Genomic DNA, 21,510 nt, shown 5'->3' on the forward strand with positions numbered 1-21,510 from the left:
GCCCCTTGCACGAATTTCATGCATCGGGCCTCTAGTTAAATATATTTCTATAACTTCAGCTAGGATAACAGGATGACTTAATAGTTTTCTATGAGAAAATTTTCAAAAGCAATGCACCACAATAAAGGCTTTTCACCTCTCTTAAAACATTCTAAATTCAAAAGCCCCAAAATCAGTAAACGAGAATTATTTTTGAAGTTGCCTTGCTGAATTTGTGGGTTGTAATTTTAAAAGTATTAAATTAAATGTTTTTTTCATCCAGGAAGACCTGAGGTACATACTATTATAGCATTCTTAAGATGTATATTTATAATATTGAGCCAGAATAATACATTTTTCAGTTGTATTGTCAATATAAACAGTTGGAATTTATTTACTGAAGGTTGAAATTAATTCAAATGTGATTTAGCTCAAATTTTTGCTTTTATCTTTTCCTCATTAGGGAATCATCTATTATGTTACAACCTCTTCTAAGCTAGAAGAGTGGCTAGCTAATGAGACAATGCAGGAGGGACTACGTCTGTACGCGGATCGAAATTATGTGGATGTGGACCCGACATTTAATCCCAACATTGATGAAGACTATGACCATCGACTGGCGGGCATATCCAGGGAGAGTTTCTGTGTGATTTACCTCAACTGGATCGAGTATTGCTCTTCCCGAAGGGCAAAGGTAGAGTTATTTCATTTATAACTCTGAACCGTTTTCCTAAAGATGGGAAGACTCTCTTTTCATTATGAGGTCAATTTTTCCAGGCCTTCCTATTTCTGACCTGTCTGGTTCAGTATGGTTGGGCCAAACTAACCAACTCTGCCTCATTCTTTCACCCGCAGGGTCATAATCTCACCCTCTAATTAGCGTGGCCTCCATCCTGCGTGTGCATATACATATACACAAAATTAGGTTACAGGTCATAGGCAGCTCCTTCTTAAATTCTACATTTTGTAGCACCTCACACACACACACACACTCACACACACCAGAATAATTTAATATCTTTGTCCCAAATGCAAACCAAATTCAAAGTCTAAACCAGTGCAGTCTAACAGCATTTTCTGTGATGATGGAAATGTTCTATGCTGATCCAGTGTGGTAGTTACTAAACCACCACATCTGGCTATGGTTAAACACTTGAAATGTGGGCAATACGACTGTTCACCTAGACCAAGCATGTCAAACTCGCGGGCCGCATGCGAATATTTTTGCAGCCCAGCCAATATAATGGTATGTAAGAAACATTTTAATAAAAATTTCATAACTTAATTTTTACAATATCCTATTATACATAATTATTAATAACAAACTAAAACGTTCACTAATGACTGATTACTATAATCGTGTTGCATTCATTTCCCTTACGTGCCTTACACGCAGGCACACCATTTCTCCCCACTAATACTAGCAGCGCATATTTTAGCAGCTGATTGCCACGTCATTAGTCTTGTACTGACTTGTTTGATGTGCGCAACAGGAAATATTTCGCTTTAGCAGAACAAGAAAAATAGATTTATTTGTGTTATGCTTATTAATTTATGCAGTTATTCAGTGTCTGGTAAGTTAATGTTCAAGAAAAAATTAATTTTTATTAAAATGTTCTATTATTTTATGTTAACAATTACTCATTTATTTCAGCCCTTTGTATTCAGCATGTCTCTATTGAAATAAACCTACGTTTCTATGAAAATTGAAGCTTTTGCTTTTTTTGTGGCCCACATAAACTTAAACCTTGTTTATTTGGCCCGTGTTAGCCTTTGAGTTTGACGTGCTTGGCCTAGACCAATGATCTAGTCAACAGAGCCAAATATCAACAGTACAACGATTGAAATTTCTTTTGAGAGCCAAATTTTTTAAACTTAAACTATATAGGTAGGTACATTGTTATTAACGTAATTAGGGTACTCCTAAGGCTCAGGAAGAGCCACACTCAAGGGGCCAAAGAGCCGCATGTAGCTCGCGAGCCGCAGTTTGCTGACCACGGGTCTAGGCTGAGGATCCAAAATTTGTTTCACCTTGGTTGATTGTAATTCATTTGGTTCCTAATCACACTTCAGGATAACTTGTCTTATCCTAAAAATAAGGTGAGTGATAGACTTCATCAACTGCAACTTTCCTTCTAGGTCTCATGGCCCTCATGGCTGTGATGCTCCCCTAGTTAGACTCCATGTAACACAATCACAACACCAAGCCAGGCCTGTGGTTCCACAAGCTAATCCCTACCACCACTATTGCTTTCCAAGCAAAGTCTGGTGTAGTTGAACCACCTAGGTACAGGATTACTCCGTATCTCAGAGCATAGTGAGCCACCTGGACAACTGGCGTCTTTACTGTGGTCTGGGTGTACACACTCACTGTCTTTAGATGTAGTACCTGCTTTAGTCTTAAGTACATAGTTTTCATCCGGTTTGGAAATATTTCAGCCATTATTTTTTCAAACATTTTTTTTCTGTCCTCCTCTTCCCTTTTTTGGAAACTCCAATTATATTCATATTAGGCTGCCTGGCGTCCTACAGCTCACTGATGCCTTTTTCAGTCTCTTTTATCTCTTTGTTGAATTTTGCAAAGTTTCTATTGCTATATTTTAAAATCACTTATTTTTTCTTCTGCATTGTTTAATATGCCATTAATCTTGTGCAGCATTTTTTTTTAATCTCAAACATTGCATTTTTGGTATCTCTTGAGGTTTAACTCGTCTTTTGTATAAATCTTTCGTGTTTCTACTTAGCATGATGTCATTCTGCTATCTTTTTGAACAGTTGTAATAACATTTTCAGTGTCCTTATTAACTGATTCTGACATCTTGTGTCGATTTTGGGACAATTTTGATTGAGTGAGTGATTAATTGGTTATTCTTTTATGGGTCATATTTTTCTGCTACTTCACATGCCTGACAATTTTTTATTGGACTTTATGAATTTTACCTTGATGGGTGCTGAATATTTTTGTAGTCCTATAAATATTCTTGACCTTAACTCTGTGACAATTAAATTCTTTGGGGACAGTTGGATCTTTTCTGAGCTTGCTTTTAAGCTTTCTGAGGAGGGACCAGCCAGTGGTCTGGAGCTGATTTTTCTCCCATTACCGAGGCAGTACCCTCCTGAGTTGTTAGAGTAGATCTTAGAGTTCTTACCACGAGGAAAAGAAGTTTTGTAACTGTATGGCAACAGAGTTCTTCTATAGAGTATTAGGATCTTAGCTAACCATCTAAGTACTTTATACCTGGTTCTTTTTTTTTTACATCCTGGTATTATAAAGTATTAGATTTTATTTAAAGATTCCAAAGACCCTCCTCATATAGTGTTTTGTTGTTTCTTTTCATTAAAACTTATCTGAGGAGGTAGAGACTAGTTGAGTTTCTTAATCTCTCTGATTCATTAAATAGATATATTCTGATTTGATAAATACATATATACCCTTTTGATTATTAACATTCTTTGTTTTTCTTTCTTTTGAGGTATAATTGACATTCAGGAGTACATCATAATGATTTTGTATTTGTATATATTGCAAAATGGTCACCATCATAAATCTAGTTAACTTCAATGACCACACAGTTATAAATTTTTTTCCTTGTGATGAGAACTTTTAACATCTCTCTTAACAATTTCCAAATGTGCAATATGGTATTGCTACGTACAGTCACTACATTAAATCCCCATGACTTACTTATTTTGCAACTAGAAATTTGTACCTTTAGGCCTCCTTCACTCTGTCTTTTGTTTCTTTTTTGTTGTTGTTTGTTTTTTTAAGCCACTGGATGTGGACAAAGATTCCTCCCTGGTGACTCTTTGTTATGGACTCTGTGTTCTGGGACGAAGAGCTCTGGGGACTGCATCCCACCATATGTCCAGGTAATGGCATTTATGTTTTTCGGAAGGGATTGTGGGAAACTGTATGATCTAAGTCTGGAATCGTCTTTCATGGAAGCGTACTATGCTAATTTATTGCAAAAGTCTCTTCAGATGTTATATAGATCTTTTTGCTGAATATAGTTGAGTTCTAAGTGGTTAACAGAACTGGCTTTTAAAATTGACATATATGTAGGCAACTATTGATAGTGAGAATTTAATAGATTTGAGACATTTAGAAAATAATCACCCCATAACATCTCTTTTTCTAACAATTTACCTTTTTTTAAAATTTTTTTATCCTTCACTGCAGTTTCTGCCAGAGCATTTATACTTCGAATATAGTTGTACATTAGATTTTGGAACTCTAAATATAAACTGTATTTCTTGACATATGCATCCAAATGAATTAGAATTAAGAAGTGCCATATATTTTAAATTTTCATCTTTTCCATTAGCCCTTCCTTACTATCTTTTAACTTATATACTCTTTGCCTGTTGTTTAGTTTCATGGACTCTATTGTAGTGGTTCATAAACCGCAGTCCCAGGTCAAAAGGCCCTATTCCTCATAATTCTGCTTTAGGGGTGCTGACATTAGTTCTTGAAATCTCTATTTTTAAAACACTCTCTCATGATTGTGATGCACAACCAGATGTAAGAATCAATGTAACGGAAGACAATTGTCAAAACATGTAAATGTTTTATCTCCAATCTTAACAGTAATTTAGAGTCATTCCTCTATGGATTGCATGCCCTGTTTAAGGGAGATTTCCGTATTTCTTCAATTCGAGACGAATGGATCTTCGCTGACATGGAATTACTAAGAAAAGTAGTAGTCCCTGGAATCCGTATGTCCATTAAACTTCATCAGGTAAGAAGAGAAAATTCCTAATCCATTGCTACTAGTTAATTGTGCTTCTTCACTTGACTTCCAAGTTATGTTTCTTAGGAACCTTTGGAGAAATATTCTAATTTGAAACAAAGAAAAACATGATTCATGGCCAGATGCTCTATCTTAGAATCCCAAACCTATGTTTCTACCAGTAAATTTGAATATTAATGTTAGAGGCTGACTGATCTGGGCATGAGCTTTAGGACAAGTACAAGCAGTGAATGACAAACTGGAAATAAGCCTTTGGCCCTGTGATACTTGCTTTGACGTCATGTGGTTATGATGCACACCTCTTCCGTGTGATGGTTAGGTGACTCTCAGTGCAGTGCAGCAACATCTCAGAAGTCTCCTCAATGCTGTTGTTACTGAACTGTGAGTTTCACTTAGCTATATAGAATAATAGATGGTTAGGAAAGATTTAGCCCTAGTTTAATCCTAGGAGGGTAAAAAAATTAAAATGAGGCCTCACAGTGCATATTGTCCTGGATCACTTTGAGAATATATTTTGAAATTAAGTACAGTAAGGCCTCACTTAATGTTGTCAATAGATTCTTGGAAACTGCAACATTAAGTGAAATGACATGACGAAACCAGTTTTCCCACAGGCTAATTGTTATAAACAGTTCCTATAGCATATTTCTGGTCACCAAAACATCACCAAACATCTAAGTAAAGATTCAAAACACTTCTAGTATTAAACATTGAAGTAAATGTGAACTATTACATATCTATAATAATAAAAGCATAATATGCTAATTAGACCTGACATCCTTCCGGATATCCTTCTAGGCGACCTTCTGGACAAAGCCGGGGCTGCAAGGGAAGCCTGGGTCCCTGGTGCCGGAGGGAAGCCGGTGCCGGCAGCTGGGGCAAGGAAGGCCTACTCTTGCACGAATTTCATGCATCGGGCCTCTAGTATTTAAGAAAGATGAATAAAAACAAGTAAGGTAGTTATTTCCCAGCCTGATTATTCCATTTCAGGCTTGCGGGTGGCTGGAGCCTCTCCCAGAAGCTCAGGGGTAAGGCAGGCACCCACCCTGGACATTAAATTACAGCACCCACACACAGCCACACCCATGCCCACTTAGATGGGGACAATGGAGACACGCCAGTTCACCTCACATGCACAGCTTTAGGAAGTGGGAGGAAACTGGAGTACCTGGAGAAAACCATGCCGACGTGGGGAGGATGTGCACACTCTACAGACAGCGGCCCTGGCCGGGATCCTCAACATTATAATGAAACCACGCCATTCGAGGACTTGCTGTACTGGCACTTGCTGCTTTGTTCATTCCACTTGACAGTAGTACTCAGATCTGATGATAGAGACCACATGATAAGACTCATTAAAATGCATCTGCTGTGCTCATAGCTGATTGAATCCCCCCCCCCCCCAAATAAAAGGTGAATAACTCTTCAAGTGATTTTACTGTGGGTCTAAAGTACTGGAATGAAGTTCATGTCCCATGTTAATTTAGGAGCATTTCTAATAAGGGATATATTATTTGAGAAATCTCTGAAAAATCGAATTCTATTGTGAGAATGATGGGGAAATATATATATTTGGGATCAAATAAAGTTATCTTCAGACTAGCTTTAGCGTTTGAGACAAAATTAAATGTATGTAAAAGATAAAGGTAATAACTATAACTTAAAATTTTTATTTATTTTGTTTTTTTCTGGTATTTCTCCTTTTGTCTTGTGATGTCCTATGAATTGCCTAAGCCTGTAAGAAATTTTTACTGTATAAAATTTTATTTGAGCCAAACTGACTACAGTGCTGGGAAGTAAGATTTCAAATGCTCCCTAAAATGTTTTTCAAATCAGGTTTCTCAAAAGGTACCAATTAAATATCTCCATGTAAGAATCATCTCTTTACACAGCATAGTTATCTCACAGCTCCTGACAGGCGTCTCAGTTCATCCTAAACATTATGACGGTGTCGTCTCGCTGACAGAGAAGACGCCAAGGCACAGGGTCCAGAGCCTCTGATACCTGCGTCACTGCCTCTAGTCTCGTGCCAGAGTGCTCTTGCCTGTTGCTTCGGAGTCTGTACCCTCCATGTCACTCTGGCTGAGGCACTGTTGCCTGTAACAGAGCTTCTCTGCGTTATGATCAGGCCCACACTTGGGAACAGCACCCTCTCACCATTAGCTTGACTGACAACAGCAGTGACAGACAGAGAGGGTGAGGCAGGGGAATCAGCCGGGAGCCATGAGGGCTGGGGAGGCCATAGAGAACGCAGGTGCAACCTGGATGAGTTTTGTAATTCTGTATGCCTTTGAGGAAGATAGAGATCGACCTATAAAGTAACAAATAATGCCCATTTATTGACCAGCACTTTTAGTCACGCATTGCATTGTCCATGAGGGACTCTTGGGCAGGAAAAGATATATGCATAAATCAATACTGGTCATCCCCAAAGTTCATATGTTATATACTCACAAAAATCCACAAAAGTGGACAATAGGTTTATATATTAAAAGAAAGGATTAGTGCATACTTGCCATATGACCCAGCAATTTTACTCCTAGATATTTACCCAAGAAAATAAAAGTAGATGCCCACATGTATCAAATGTGCATAGCAGCTTTACTCATAATAGCTCAGAACTGGAAACAACTCAAATGTCGGTCAGTGGATGAACATACAAATTATGGGATAGCCACATGATAGAATAAGTTTACTTAACACTACAAAAAAATAAACTATTGTGAGACACCACAACATGAATGAATCTCACACATTATGCAGAGCAAGAGAAGTCAGACATATGAAGAGTCCATATTGTATGGTTTCCTTTATATAAAATTTAAAGCAGGCGAAATGAATCTGTAGATTCAGAAAGCACATCAGTGGTTGCTTGGGATATAGAGATTGAATGCCAAAAGTCAGGAAGGAACCTTTTGGGGTGATGGAAATGTTCTACATCTAGACTTAGCTAGGCTTAGCAGTGTTTACATGGGTGTGCATATTTGTCAAAGGGCAGCTAACTACCTTTAGAGTGGGGGCATTCATTGTATGTAAATCATACCTCAGACTCGACTTTAAAAAACAATTTTGTTCCCAGAGAACTAAAAATATAGCTCATTACTGCAATACTACTCCTTTTGTAAATTCCTCAATGCAACCCTATCCTCTAAATTTTAGCTAAACAAATATTTTCCAATTTTTATATATTTTCTTTGTTTTCCTTATTCAAGTTGATTTTTTCATGTCTTTATATATATATATATGTATATATATATATATTTTTTTTTTTTTTTCTGTTAAAGGATCATCTGTTAGCTAACTAAAACTACATTAAAAAATCTCTAAAATGTGTTTCTTATTAACCAGGCACTTTTCACATAGAGCCACGTCTCTAGGATGATTCTAAAACCCATGGTATCCTGCCTCTCACTCATTGAGATATGGCTCAGAGTTGTGAGCTTTACAACAGATGAAGGCTCCTAGTCCTGGAGGAAATAGTGGAGTCTTCCCTGAACAACCTCTTCACCTAATAACTATTCATTCATTTGATAAATAGGCATTTAATATTACCATGTGCAAGATTCCATTGCAGGTAGCAAGGAGGAAACAAAGGAGTATATGAAATGTATCTCCCATTCAGAAACCTATAAATTAACTAACTATAACACAAATCTGAATGTCTGAAATGGTGTGTTATTAAGGAAATGCAAATATTACATCGGCTGCCTTCACATTTGTAATTGAGAAGTTGATAAATTTTAACTCAAGTGTGTGCTGTTTGAAGGGAAGGTGACAGGGAGCAAGAAGGCAGTATCCCCAAGAATGCACATCCAAGTCTGAGGGCTAGCCTACATGGAATAATAAAAGCATTCACTGTGCATGTGAATAATGCTTCATAATGTAAAAAGTCCTCCAGTACACTATTTCATCTCACTCTTACAACAACCTTGCCAAGTTGGTTTGCAGATAATGCTGGCACTCACGAATATCAAAACTGAGGCTCAAAGAGGTTTAGCTGCTTCCTAGGTTTACCTGGTAATACCAGGACTTAAATTTTTAGAGTATTTTTCATATATTTTATGTCTATTAATATTAATGTGTGCTAATATGAAATTTTTATTTAGTAATTGATTTAGTAATGATAGAAGTTTTTATATCATCCTAGAAGTCATTCTCTTCTTTTCCTAAAAAAAGAAAAACATTTTATTCCTGTGTATAGGATCATTTCACTTCTTCAGATGAGTACGATGACCCCACAGTGCTCTATGAAGCCATTGTATCTCATGAGAAAAACCTCGTAATAGCCCACGAAGGTGACCCTGCGTGGCGGAGTGCCGTCCTCGCCAACTCCCCCTCCTTGCTTGCCCTGCGGCATGTCATGGATGATGGCACCAATGAGTATAAAGTCATCATGCTCAACAGACGCTACCTGAGCTTCAGGGTCATTAAAGTAAGTTTTTGAGGCATTAATTTGCATCTGAAAAAATTGCAACTTAGATAACGTTATCCAAACTTTTAAAAAGTAGTTGAAACTCTTGGAGAAGAAAATGACCATATTTCATTAGCATTTATTGTTTATAAGCACTTAATTTTATTTATTTTGTCAATAATTTAGTCTGTCCTCTGACATTTTCTCAAGCGCTATAAAGCCTTAACATTTTTGCTTATTTCTGTTTTGGTAGTTTTTAAATCTATTTCATTTGCTATTTGGGCAGAATCTCTTAAACATCACTTCCATATTGCTAATATGATGGGATTCCTAGGTTGCAAAATAGTTCTGTAGCTTGTACTGGCCAGTCAATGGTTCATTTTAACATTTCCTTAGGCTTTGCTTGTTGTTGTTGGGGGTTTGTGTGTGTGTGGGGGGGGGGGGGGGGGCGGGGTTTTGTTAAACGTCTTAGGACTTAAAGAGGCTTAATCTCTGAAATTTTATTTTGATAATTTATTAAGGTTATTTTTTTCACTGCTTCATTTAATCAAGCCCCAAAGTCACAAACATCCTTTAAACTAAAAATGTTGTTACCTCTGATTTCTATAAAAAATATCTCATTTACAAAATTCAGTGCTTCACTGATTTGGAAAATGAAATGGGCTACAGTTTACTTGGTATTTTTATAAGACAGAGCAGAAGTCCTCTGTGCTTACTGTGTACCAGCCTGTGCATGACAGTGGAAAACGGTTAACGCCTGTGCAGACGTGACCTATTTCCTGCCTTTCACAGTTGGTCATCATGTCTTTTGTATCCCTCCCATTTCTGCGCTTCTGTTTGTATGAATTTCATTCTTGGCCCCATGACCTAATTCCCATGTGATCTGGTTTTCAGGTGAATAAGGAATGTGTCCGAGGTCTTTGGGCGGGGCAACAGCAGGAGCTTGTATTTCTACGGAACCGTAACCCCGAGAGAGGTAGCATCCAAAATGCAAAGCAGGCTCTGAGAAACATGATAAACTCATCTTGTGATCAACCTATTGGCTACCCGATCTTTGTCTCACCCCTGACAACTTCTTACTCTGACAGCCACGAACAGCTTAAAGGAATTCTTGGGGGACCTATCAGTTTGGGAAACATCAGAAACTTCATAGTGTCCACCTGGCACAGGTGAGCCACTGGGTGGTGGTGTGTCCTGACCTTCGAGCTGGACAATGTGCATTAGTGTCACCTGGAAAGTTTGTAGGGAAAATGCAGGTGCCACAGCACAATATAAATCTGTTATATCTGAACTTCAGGAAGCAGAGTCTGAGCATATATATCTTCAGGCTCTTATTAGGTAAATCTAACGTGCAGCTCTGGTGATAAACCACTGCTTTAGCATTTAGTACAATTTTGAATAGTTTCCTTTGTTCAATGTTTTTGACCTGTTTGCAGCATATTGCTGCTATTAGAATGTGTGGGTCAACAAACAGGACAAATTACAGAAAGGCATGAGGAACTTGTGCAAATTGATTGCTTTCTTCTATCTATTGCATTCCGTTCCAGCAGTAGGGGGAGCACAGTTCATGTGGAAATTCCTGGTTGTACAGTGCAGAGATACTATTTTCCCAACCCAGTCATCACTCCAAGCTCAAATCTGTAGTCTGTCTTCAAGAATGCATGCGATGTTTTTCTCTGCATTTTGTCTAGTAAATTGTGGTGTATGGTGTAGGAACGTCATAATGTGATGACAAGTGAAGAAAAAAATCACATGATATTATTTTTAATTTCTTAAGAGTTGTTCAGATCCTTAAATCAGAACTTAAGAAAAACAGGATCTGGGATTAGAGCAATAAACTCTCAAGTAGGTGTTTTTAAATTCTTCTAGAAATACCCAACATTAAAGAGTAAGTAAGGTTTCACCATTTTAACATCAGTCCCTGTCTACACAGAAGGAAGAACACAAGCCAGGGTAGTGTCAAAGAAAATGTTTTTTTTTTCCCCAAAAAATATGTGTTGTTTGCCTGGGACTGTGGGGTTTCCCAGTTATTTATGATAACTTTTTCATAAATGCAGGATTTTCAGTGCTTAAACCAAAACAGTTGTGGGCAAACCAGGACAGTTGGTCCATGTTATACATAAAAAATAGACAAATGAAAGAAGGAGGAATCATTACAGCAGCTCCCTCAGGTGTACTGCAGCGTAAGTTAGGTTTCATTTGAATACATTAGGTTTCAGGTGTTGCAGACTTCAGAGGCACTGAGTAGACGCTGGCAAGAATTCTGTTTCCAGCTGTGATCTTAATGTCACAGCTATTCTGTGCAGTTCTGCCTGTAGTGCAAAAAGATGATAGCGTGTAGCACAGTGAGCCAGTTGGGAAGTATAATGCAGTGAATACAAGAGAATATGAAAACATAACAGACTTTTTGTTCCTAATATTGATTACACCATAAAGACTTTCAAAGGTGACCATTAGTAGCCTTAAGCATTCAGAATAGCTAAAAAAGAATAAAGTACCTGCCTAGAAGTGGTCTTGGGATAATGCTTCCTACTCTGGTGTTTGTTCCTAGGTTGAGGAAAGGTTGTGGGGCTGGATGTAACAGTGGTGGCAATATTGAAGATTCCGATACTGGAGGGGGAACTTCTTGCATTAGCAACAATGCACCAATTGCCAATGACCCCCACAGCACCGTGTCCCAAGGAAGCATCGGAAACACAGGCCGGGGATCTGGAGCAGGACTCCATCCACCTGTCACGGCTTACCCTCCAACACTCGGTAACGTACAACAAAATTATGTGAACAATGTTACCCTCTTAGTTGTGGGGCTCAGTATACATGGATAAAGAGGATGACATATTATCTACTTGGAAATATATAAATAGAACATTTTATTTGATTCACAGTTGGACATTATCCTATTTATAATAATCATTTTATGTATATAAGTATATATTATTTGAAATATTTCTTTGAAAGCATCCTTTTTAAAGGCTAATAATATTTAATTAACATAATTCAACTTCTCTCCTATTGGACAATGATTTGGTTTCTTCTGAATGTTGTAATGATCTTTGTATAAATCTTCATAATCACATACTATTTTTGTAGGCTGGAAACTTTGAAAATGGAACCACTAAGTCAAAGTTTATGAGAATATTTAAGACTCACGATATATCATGCTGAAAATCTTTCCATAAAGTTCTTTTTAACCAATTGTGTATTCTACCAGTCATGCATAGGAATGCCCATCTGGTAAACTTTCCACCAGCTTTGAGTGTTACCAGGCCTCACCTCTGCTCCCAGCGTGCTCAGAGGGACAGGAGAGAGGGTGGTCTTTAATTTCTTCCTTTAAATTTCATTGCTCTGATTCCTGAGATTGGAAGCTTTTAAATGAGATTATCAGCTGTTCCTCTTTCTGAAGTGCCCTTTTAAGTGAATTGCCCATTTTTCTGTTTGCTTATCTTTTTCTCATGTATATTTGTATGCTCTGATTTGAGCTCTTTGCCACTTTTCCAGCTACAAATGTCTTCCATTGTCTCGTGGCTTTCCGTTCCCTCCTTGTGAAGAGTGGCTGCTAACTTTTGATGAGATGTTCTTAATGTTAGTGTAGAGCAGTTTACTGATCTTTTCTTTTATACTTTGTGCTTTTTGTATCCTATTTAAGAAAAATTATAAATTTTCTACAGGCAGTGTAGCTTGTCATTGGAATAAATTGTGAGGGTATTAATACTATACTTTGAGAAATAGTTCCAGATATTTCATTTTTCTCATTCCATGAGGTGTTGTTGTTTTTTATTAACTTAACTTTTACGTGTGATCTATAGCCCACCTCATATGCAGCAGGAATCAGATTTCATGTTTCCATATGGTGGTCGGTGGACCCAGCACCATCCTTTTTCCCTGTGGCTGCACGTGGAACAGATGAAGTCAAGACATTTACCTCAACTTAAAAAAATCCAGTGGCACTGGAATTGTTACGATTCTGAATAGGTGTATAATCAACATTTCATAGGTTGCTCTTTACCTTCTGAGCAAACACTGAAAACCGTCAATGTGCTTCTTTAAATGTACCTTTCTCTTACATTGGTTACCTTTTAATTTTCAGATAAAAAGTGCCTATTGCTGTTTTTTCAATATCATTATTAATAATTATTTTTTAATATGCTTTTGATTTCAGAGAGAGGAAAGGAGAGAGAGAGAGAGAAAAACATACATCAGTGATGAGAGAGAATCATCAATCAGCTCCCTCCAGCATGCCCCACACTGGGGATCAAGCCCGCAACCCAGGCATGTGCCCTGAGTGGGGATCGAACCGTGACCTTTTGGTTCATAGGTTGATGCTCAACCATTGAGCCACACTGCTGTGCTATAATTTTTTCTAATAATCTTCACATCACTGTGAGCCAGGAAAAGGACAGATCTGAAGAATCATATTAATTCATTTGAAACAGAACACAGAAAAAAACTATTAAGTATCACTGATAATTCATAGTTATAAGTAATCCCTTAATATCTGTGAAGATAATAGTGTTATTAATAGGCAGTGCAGCTTGTCATTGGAATAGATTGTGAGGGTGTTAATACAATACTTTGAGAAATAGTTCTAGAGCTTGCCACGTAATAGATCCTTACTAATATTTCCATGAGATAGCTCATTTCTGATTAAAGAAGAATTCTTGTTATTCTAAAACAGTGGTTGCCAACCTTTCAGACCTCACGGACCACCAGTGGTCCATGGACCACCGGTTGGCAACAGCTGTACTAAAATGTATCTGTGAAACTTATAGGATTTATTCCAACCCTTAAATCCTGATATTTACTATAAATTATTTGGTCGTCTTTCTTTTGCCTCAAAATTTGAATTTTAAAATGCTTCAGCAAATTAATGTTATAAAAACCATACAAGAAAACAGATCTCAGATATTTATTTTTAACAATTTTGAATTTTTAGGAATAAATGTTAAATTCAAGTAATTGCTTAAGGGACAAAGCCTTAGAATCTACAAAAACAAAAACAAAATAAGAACTGTTTGACTCATTCCACTTAGAATGAGTGCTATTGTTTCTCCCCTAGGCACTAGCCACAGCACTCACTCTGTGCAGTCAGGCCTGGTCAGACAGTCCCCAGCATGGGCCTCCGTAGCCAGCCAGTCTTCCTACTGCTATAGCAGCCGGCATTCGTCCCTCCGGATGTCCACCACAGGATTTGTGCCTTGTCGGCGTTCCTCTACCAGTCAGATATCGCTTCGAAACTTACCGTCCTCCATCCAGTCCCGCCTCTCCATGGTGAACCAGATGGAACCCTCCGGTCAGAGCGGCATGGCCTGTGTGCACCATGGTCTGCCTTCTTCCAGCAGCTCCAGCCAAAGCATCCCGGCCTGCAAGCATCACACTCTCGTGGGCTTTCTTGGGACAGACGGGGGTCAGAGCAGTAGTGCTCCTGATGCACCGCCAGGCAACACCTTAAGTCCTGCCAATAATGCACACGCCAAAAAGGGGGAGGTGATTTACAGAGTCCAAGTGAGTAAGCCCAGGTTCTTCGTGCACTGTTTCTCTTATGCATTTGTTTTTATTTCCTGTTTGTTGAGTGAAGGACTGTGGTGAAAACAATCTTATATTACTTAGTCTGAAGACTAGAACATTTCTGGCAGTGTGTAACTAAAAGCAAGCAGTTCTTCAGTGGTGATGTGTTCCCTCCCAGCTGCGGTTGTGTGGCCATTGCAGAAGGTCTAACAGTAGACTGAAAGGAATTTGGGAGGTGGCTCTTTAGATTGTTTTTTATTTCATTACTAGAGGTCCAGTGCACAAATTCATGCACCAGTGGGGTCCCTGGGCCTGACCTGCGGGATTGGGCCGAAACTGGCTCTCCGACATCCCCCGAGGGGTCCCAGATTGCAAGAGAGCGCAGGCCAGCCTGAGGGACCCCACCGGTGCACAATTGGGGCTGGGGAGGGATGCAGGAGGTTGGCCAGCTGGGGAGGGACCGTGGGAGGGCTCTAGGGCATGTCTGGCCTGTCTCGCTCAGTCCCGATCAGCCGAACCCCAGCAACAAGCTAACCTACTAGTGGGAGCGTTTGCCCCCTAGTGATCAGTGTACATCATAGCGACTGGTTGACCAGACAACTGTCTGCCCCTGGTGGTCAGTGCATGTCAGAGGGAGCGGTTTGAGCAGCCTTAGCATATCATTAGCATATTACGCTTTGAATAGTTGAACAGCCAACCCTTTGGCCGGACACTTAGCATACTAGGCTTTTATTATATACGATAGGCAGTAGAGAACTTGAGACACAAAGAGTCCTGTGAAATTTCGTTTGGAATTATATAATTTTTCATCTTCAAGAGAAAAATTAATTGGAAATGATCTATATTTATTCACAATATAGATTGTGGATCCCAGTCAAATTCTGGATGGGATCAACCTGTCAAAAAGGAAAGAGCTGCAGTGGCCTGATGAGGGTATTCGGTTAAAAGCTGGGAGAAACAGCTGGAAAGACTGGAGTCCTCAGGAGGGTATGGAAGGCCATGTAAGTTTTCTTACGAAGCTGGCTGCCTGCTCTGATTTTTTTGTAGCCTGGCTGATTTGTATGCATGTTTTTAGTTGACTTACGTCCTTATGTTTAATTATCTCATAGAATTGCTACCTCTAGTCTTAAGTGAAGGCAAGAGCTCGTGAGCATGTTCAGGGTCCAGCCACTAACGCCTTGTTTCATTCTGAACCACTAGGTGATTCACCGATGGGTGCCTTGCAGCAGAGACCCAGGTACTAGGTCCCACATCGACAAGACAGTACTTCTGGTCCAGATCGATGATAAGTACGTGACTGTGGTGGAAACCGGGGTGCTTGAACTTGGGGCTGAAGTGTGAGCCAGTGTTTTGTAACTGTTTCTTGCCCCTGTCAATTCCGAGACGTTGGAGAAAGAGAGGCGAGAGCAGAGGACGCCTACAGGGATCTTTCCATCCCAAAAGGAGAGACTTCAACACAGAGTGGGCTTGGCTAAGCGCCTCTCCTTTGCCTTCGCCTTGACTCCGGTCACTGTCTTCATCCCAAATAAAGCTGAAATATTTTTTTAAGTTAGCTGCTGAGAAAACATTTTGCATGAAGGATCAAGTTCTGTTAAAATACATCCTTTAAGAGTTTTTTCATATTCATTGCCTATGCTTTAAATCAACAAACTTAATTTCTAAACTTCGCCAATCTTACATTTTCTCATTTCTTTGCCAAAAATAATTGCCATGTTTGTCATAGAACATGAAATCCATTTACTTTGATTTTTAAAAACAGATCCGTGTAGAAACCTTCAGTTGGACATAGAGCAGTATAAAGGCTTATTGTACAGTGAGAGACTCTGAACAGACATATTTATCTTATTCCTTGAGCGCTAAAAACTTTAATGAAGAAAAACTGCACTAATTTTTTACAACAATGCACTAAAGTCTGAGATTTTTCAGAACATTTATTTATATATAAAAATAAAATACCATTATTTAAATTGACTTTGGGATTAACCCCTTCCCCTCCCTTATAAACATATGTATCAGGAACTATGCTGCCCATTTTTCTGTTAATAGTCTGTGCTTGATGCAAGTACATTGGAGGCTGTCTTTCAAATGAATACTAAATCTCAAGAGAGAATTGCATCATGATTGACATTTCCCGGAGCCAGTCCTGCTCACACTCTGCCAGCTCCCGAGTCCGCATCGTGGGTGAGCTCCAGCGGTGGGCCCCAGCTCCCTGCTGCTCTCCAGCCGCACACTCTCGGGGCCAGTCCTGGGAAGAAAGCACTTGTGCTTTTCAAAGGAAAAGATGAGTATCCAGGAATTTAAAGAGAGGATTGATTGCCTTTTATTTTAAGAGTTCTTAGCTCTTGAAGTTATTTACATGCAGTTCAGTTAATCAAGTAAAGTTTTTTCAAACAAAATTATCCAAACGGTGCAGTCCTTATTGTTATATCCCTCTTTAATAACTTCTTTAATTTTGCTCTCCTTTTTCTATTACTTGAATTTTATTTCCTATAATTTATAGTGTTTAGCTGTGATTTGAAATATTTATAACTGTAAATTGACTTAATTCATATGTTGTCTCATAACATAAATTTTATTTTTTTAAATGCATGTATTCAGGGAAATTTATATGATTTACAATTGGGCTGGGTGGGAACTGCAATTTAGATTTGTCAACTGTTGGCATTTTTTAAATCCTTCTGAAAATTTTCCCTTGTTAAGTGAAAAGGAAGACCATGTTTCTTCTGAGTGTTTAGAGCAGCCGTCTTTCTGCTGCCTGAATGGACAGTCAGAGGAGGTGAAAGTAGCCTTCATCAAGCGTTCTATGTAATCTACTATACCCAAAGTATTACAGTTTAGCCTGTGGCGCTAGCCCATTTCAAGTACTCACTAGACACTGTGCCTAGTGGCTACTGTATTGGACATTGTGGGTTTAAAGTCTCTTTTTTATGAGGTGAAAGGAGAGAAGCTGTTTTTCCTACTAATTGTAATATAGATCTTACAGTGTAGCATAACACTTCAGTAGAAGGAATGAAAACTAAGGAAGGAAATAAATAAATGCTTCTTACTGCATTTCCACTTAAAATCTATTTCTTTTTCCTTTTTCTAATTTAACATTCTTGTGGTTATTCAGGACCCAATGTGCCTTGTGTTAACATTTCCAGACTTCACACTTTGTAAAATTTACTGTTTAAAAACATTTGTCAATGATTTTCTAACCCTTTGCACAAAGGTACCCTTTCTAAATTGACCAATCAAAATGTGTTTCCCTGATACTGTCACTGTATTCTGTATTTGCCTTTTTTTTTTTTTTTTGGCAGTTCTGTAGTATGCCATTAAAGTTCAGGCTCTTTTTTTTTTTTTTTTTTTTTCTGAAAATATATATGCTTATCTATGTATATTTATTTAAAATCTTCTCACAGGAATTTTGCTCCCCTTTGCCTGTCCCCTTTCTGAAATAAATGTGATCTTTCTATGGTCGTTACCTCAGTGAGAAGATAAGTATTAAATGCTACTAAATACTAATATTTAGTATTAAATGGAAAATAATTCACTTTCCTACATACACACACAAAAAATCTGAATTTCAGATGATTTAGTCAGAATGGCTAGAATTACTTTTATTCCTAGCCCCTACCTCCTACCCCCAATTGTCAAACACACTCCTAAAAGTCAGATTTCAGACGCCAGACTAAATTTTATATGGGACACATTCATTGCGTCTTGATTTGGGGTAGCAACTAGTGGATATTTTCCTCAAAACAAGTTGAATTTTGTTATCAGATAGCCCTTTAGTGAAGTTTTATGAATCAGGAACCCTGTTCTTATTTTTTAAGCCTAAAATGGGTAGTCTTTTACAAATTATAGTACTTTTCTAATAACCATTAGGGGAAAAGGTGATGATTGAAGAAATATTTCTTCCTTAACAATGATTTGACCTAAATTATTAAATAGGAATATACATACTTCCGTTAAATTGATCATGCATGTCTTATTCTACCCCCACCCCTCAGAATAGTGAGCCGTTTCGATTCCCTGCTTCACGTTTTTATTAATGTGTGAGACCAGCAGAGATAATTAGTGTCTTTACTTCACAGTTGCAAAACTTTCAGAGTTCCATAAATTGAAAGTAAAAATATGAAATTAAAACACTAGTATTTTATTTATTTCCTTTAAATAGAGTTTCATTAATGCCTTTTGTTGTTGTTTGATTTTTTTTTCCCCCTTTGAAAGAGAATCCTGGACTATATATAATATTAGCTTCTCTTCTGGTTTCCTCTCACTCAGAGGTAAAAATAATTTTATAGCTCAAAATTAAGCTTTTAGTTAATCTTTAAGCTTATAAATTGGTGTGAGCCCTCTTTTTACTCCATTTTCAATACTTGATAAGACTTTAAATGTTCACTTATTTCTAAAGAACTAATTTTTTTTAAAGAGCCTAGATTAATATGTTGATACTTAAGGGGCTTGGGAGAGTAGGTGGTAAGACTATATATTTTTATGGTAAAAGGAGATTAGCTACCTTTCAGGAAATTAGTGAACAACCTTCATCAATGTTCTGCTTTCTTTGAGTTTCCATTACTGGGAGGTTAACTTCCATTAAGTTTGAAGTATTTTTAAAGGTATTTCAAGTATATCTGAGATAATCTTTGAAACAGAAGTAGTCAGACAGTGTTTCTGTTATGAGATAAGGAAAATTTCTCTGTACTAAGTGTCAGGCCATGAAAATACAAGTTTTTATGTAGGAAACTACATCTCATTAAGAAGATGTGAACTCTCTTTCTGGGTTGGTTTATTTTTACATTTTGTATCAAAATACAAAGAACAGCCTCAGATCTAAGCAAGGGTAGCTTACTTATCCTTAATAAATTCTGAGCAGCTCCTCTGCCTCTTTGAGAAAGTCTTCATTTGGTTGATGGCTGCATTGAATCGTTCATCGAGAACAGGGTCTTTATGATTTGCCCAGAGTCTAAAATTATCTCTTTCTTTTAGTTAACTTTCAAAAACCTTGCTCCTAAATGTGTGGCTTGAGAAGAAGGTAACAGTGATATGAGTGAGAATTCTTCGAGCTTCTATTTGCGGGCTGCTGAGCGATAAACTGCAGCCCAGTTGTTACCTGCTTTGTGTTGATTTTCATTACTTTTTCATGAGTAGGGACAGAGGCGCCTCCCATTATTTTTAAGTCCTCACTATTCATTCTTAGTTTCTGTTGTTTTTTTTTTGTAGTGTAATGTGATAATATAAAATCACTTTGCCAGGGCACACATGAGGTATACAACATCAGTTTTTATCTAGAGGCTTTGCCTTCAATTCCAAGAAGTGTGGGGAGAATAATGAATGTCAGTGAAGGCAGAGATGGTGTTTGGAGCCTGCGACTGGACTGGGGGCTTTCTGTTCCAGTCAGGTAGAAAGTGAGTTCTGTTGATCTGGAGAAAGGAAAATTAGCCATCACTGTGTATTTGTGCACCCTACATTTTAATATTACATTGGATATGTAGAGAGGGTTATTTTTTAAGTATTAAAAAACCAGCTTCTCTTTGTTTCTCTTTTAAAAAAAAATATAGCTGATATACATACATCTAGGCCTCATTTTTAACTTGTTAGATATTTAGGTAAGAGTTGTGGTTGAAAAGGAATTTATTATACAAATAGTTCTGGCAAGTATGTGAATGGAGTATTAATTTTGCTTAAAAACGGAAGTATGGTTTCTGCTTTGAGTCTCCTCATCAAAATAATCTGTAAAGACTTATGTATGATAAGAATTTCTTTTAATTGCTTATCAGCCACATACTCTTTCTGGGATTAGAGTAGGTAAGTCTGTGTATGAGCTGACCTCCATTATCTGCCGATTTACAGAAGCAGCGTGTAACGCTCTTTGGGGAACCAGAGCTGCTAGTCATCGAAGGGTTCGTGACAGCTCTGTCCTAAGACTTGGCCTATTACATAGGATTATACTTTCTTTCTTAGGCCTCAGCTCTGCACCTGACAGTTTATGATTCAGTGGAGCCAAGCTAAGGAACAAAGGTCATCTAAAGTTGTGGTTGGGGTGAATAGGGTGTTACTAGCACAGATGGGGTGATAACCTGGAACTCAAGACAGAGGAGCAGTAGAGAATGACTGGGGTTTTGTGCATTGTGGTTCCATGAGATTTTCTAAATTATGAAGCTTGATTCTACAACCAAAAGTATAGAAATGGGGGCAGAGTCATGTCTGCTTATGCTTTTTAAAAGCTTGTAGTTTAAATAAAGATAATTGTAAAAACTGATTACCTTAACCCTATACGAGCCTGGTAGTGCGCTCTGCTGAGGGAGAGGAAGAGGCTACTGGGAGTGACTCGGGGAAGGCAGACGTGAGGAAGGCAGTGCCTCTCTGTCTGATGGCGGGCTCCGGAAGGGTTCACTGCCTCTACCAGCATCCAGCATAAACCCGAGATGAGAAATGTACTCACGGGTGTGTGTGAGTGTGTGTGTGTGAGTGTGTGAGAGTGTTGGTATTCTAAACAGTTTGTAAATATTGCAGTTGTTTAAAATGGAAAATAAAAGCTGAGATTGTATTTTTCTTTCTTTGCAAATATATTGCATCAAAAATACAGTATCGACAGTGGATAAAACACAGGAAATAAATTTCTTTTTCCATTTTGTCTTTTGTCCATTTTTGTCAAATTAAGAAAAATTAGCATGTACCATATTAAATTCTGCATAATACATTTTAAAAATGTGCTTGGTTCTGAATCATTTGAAACATTTGGCCTATAAACAGGTAATTCATCTTACAATAGAAATGTACATAATTCAAAATGTATCAAAGATAGGCCAGACTCTTTAGCTAAAACCCGTAAGCCAATGAAAGATACACGGATCTCAGCAATGTTCTGCATGCCTGCAG

General features: G+C 38.0%; 1 protein-coding gene across 12 annotated transcripts in view; it reads left to right on the forward strand.

The window, feature by feature from the left end:
* PCNX1 (pecanex 1) overlaps positions 1–21,260 on the forward strand; it is a 172,284-nt gene extending 151,024 nt beyond the window's left edge. For 9 of the 12 annotated variants that reach the window (XM_036311548.1, XM_036311557.1, XM_036311531.1 and 6 more), the window contains 9 exons: positions 443–673; positions 3,749–3,849; positions 4,568–4,718; positions 8,932–9,162; positions 10,036–10,310; positions 11,693–11,898; positions 14,198–14,643; positions 15,507–15,647; positions 15,847–21,260. In XM_036311548.1, coding sequence (XP_036167441.1) covers positions 443–673; positions 3,749–3,849; positions 4,568–4,718; positions 8,932–9,162; positions 10,036–10,310; positions 11,693–11,898; positions 14,198–14,643; positions 15,507–15,647; positions 15,847–15,987 — 1,923 coding nt within the window. In that variant the 3' untranslated portion in view covers positions 15,988–21,260. Of the gene's footprint in view, positions 1–442; positions 674–3,748; positions 3,850–4,567; positions 4,719–8,931; positions 9,163–10,035; positions 10,311–11,692; positions 11,899–14,171; positions 14,644–15,506; positions 15,648–15,846 lie in introns of those variants that run through there. The other 3 variants (XM_036311566.1, XM_036311602.1, XM_036311608.1) reach the window with 3 other exon arrangements.
* The last annotated feature ends 250 nt before the right edge of the window (positions 21,261–21,510 follow it).

This window comes from Myotis myotis, unplaced genomic scaffold, assembly GCF_014108235.1.
Source record: "Myotis myotis isolate mMyoMyo1 unplaced genomic scaffold, mMyoMyo1.p scaffold_m19_p_1, whole genome shotgun sequence".
NCBI classification, from domain to species: domain Eukaryota; kingdom Metazoa; phylum Chordata; class Mammalia; order Chiroptera; family Vespertilionidae; genus Myotis; species Myotis myotis.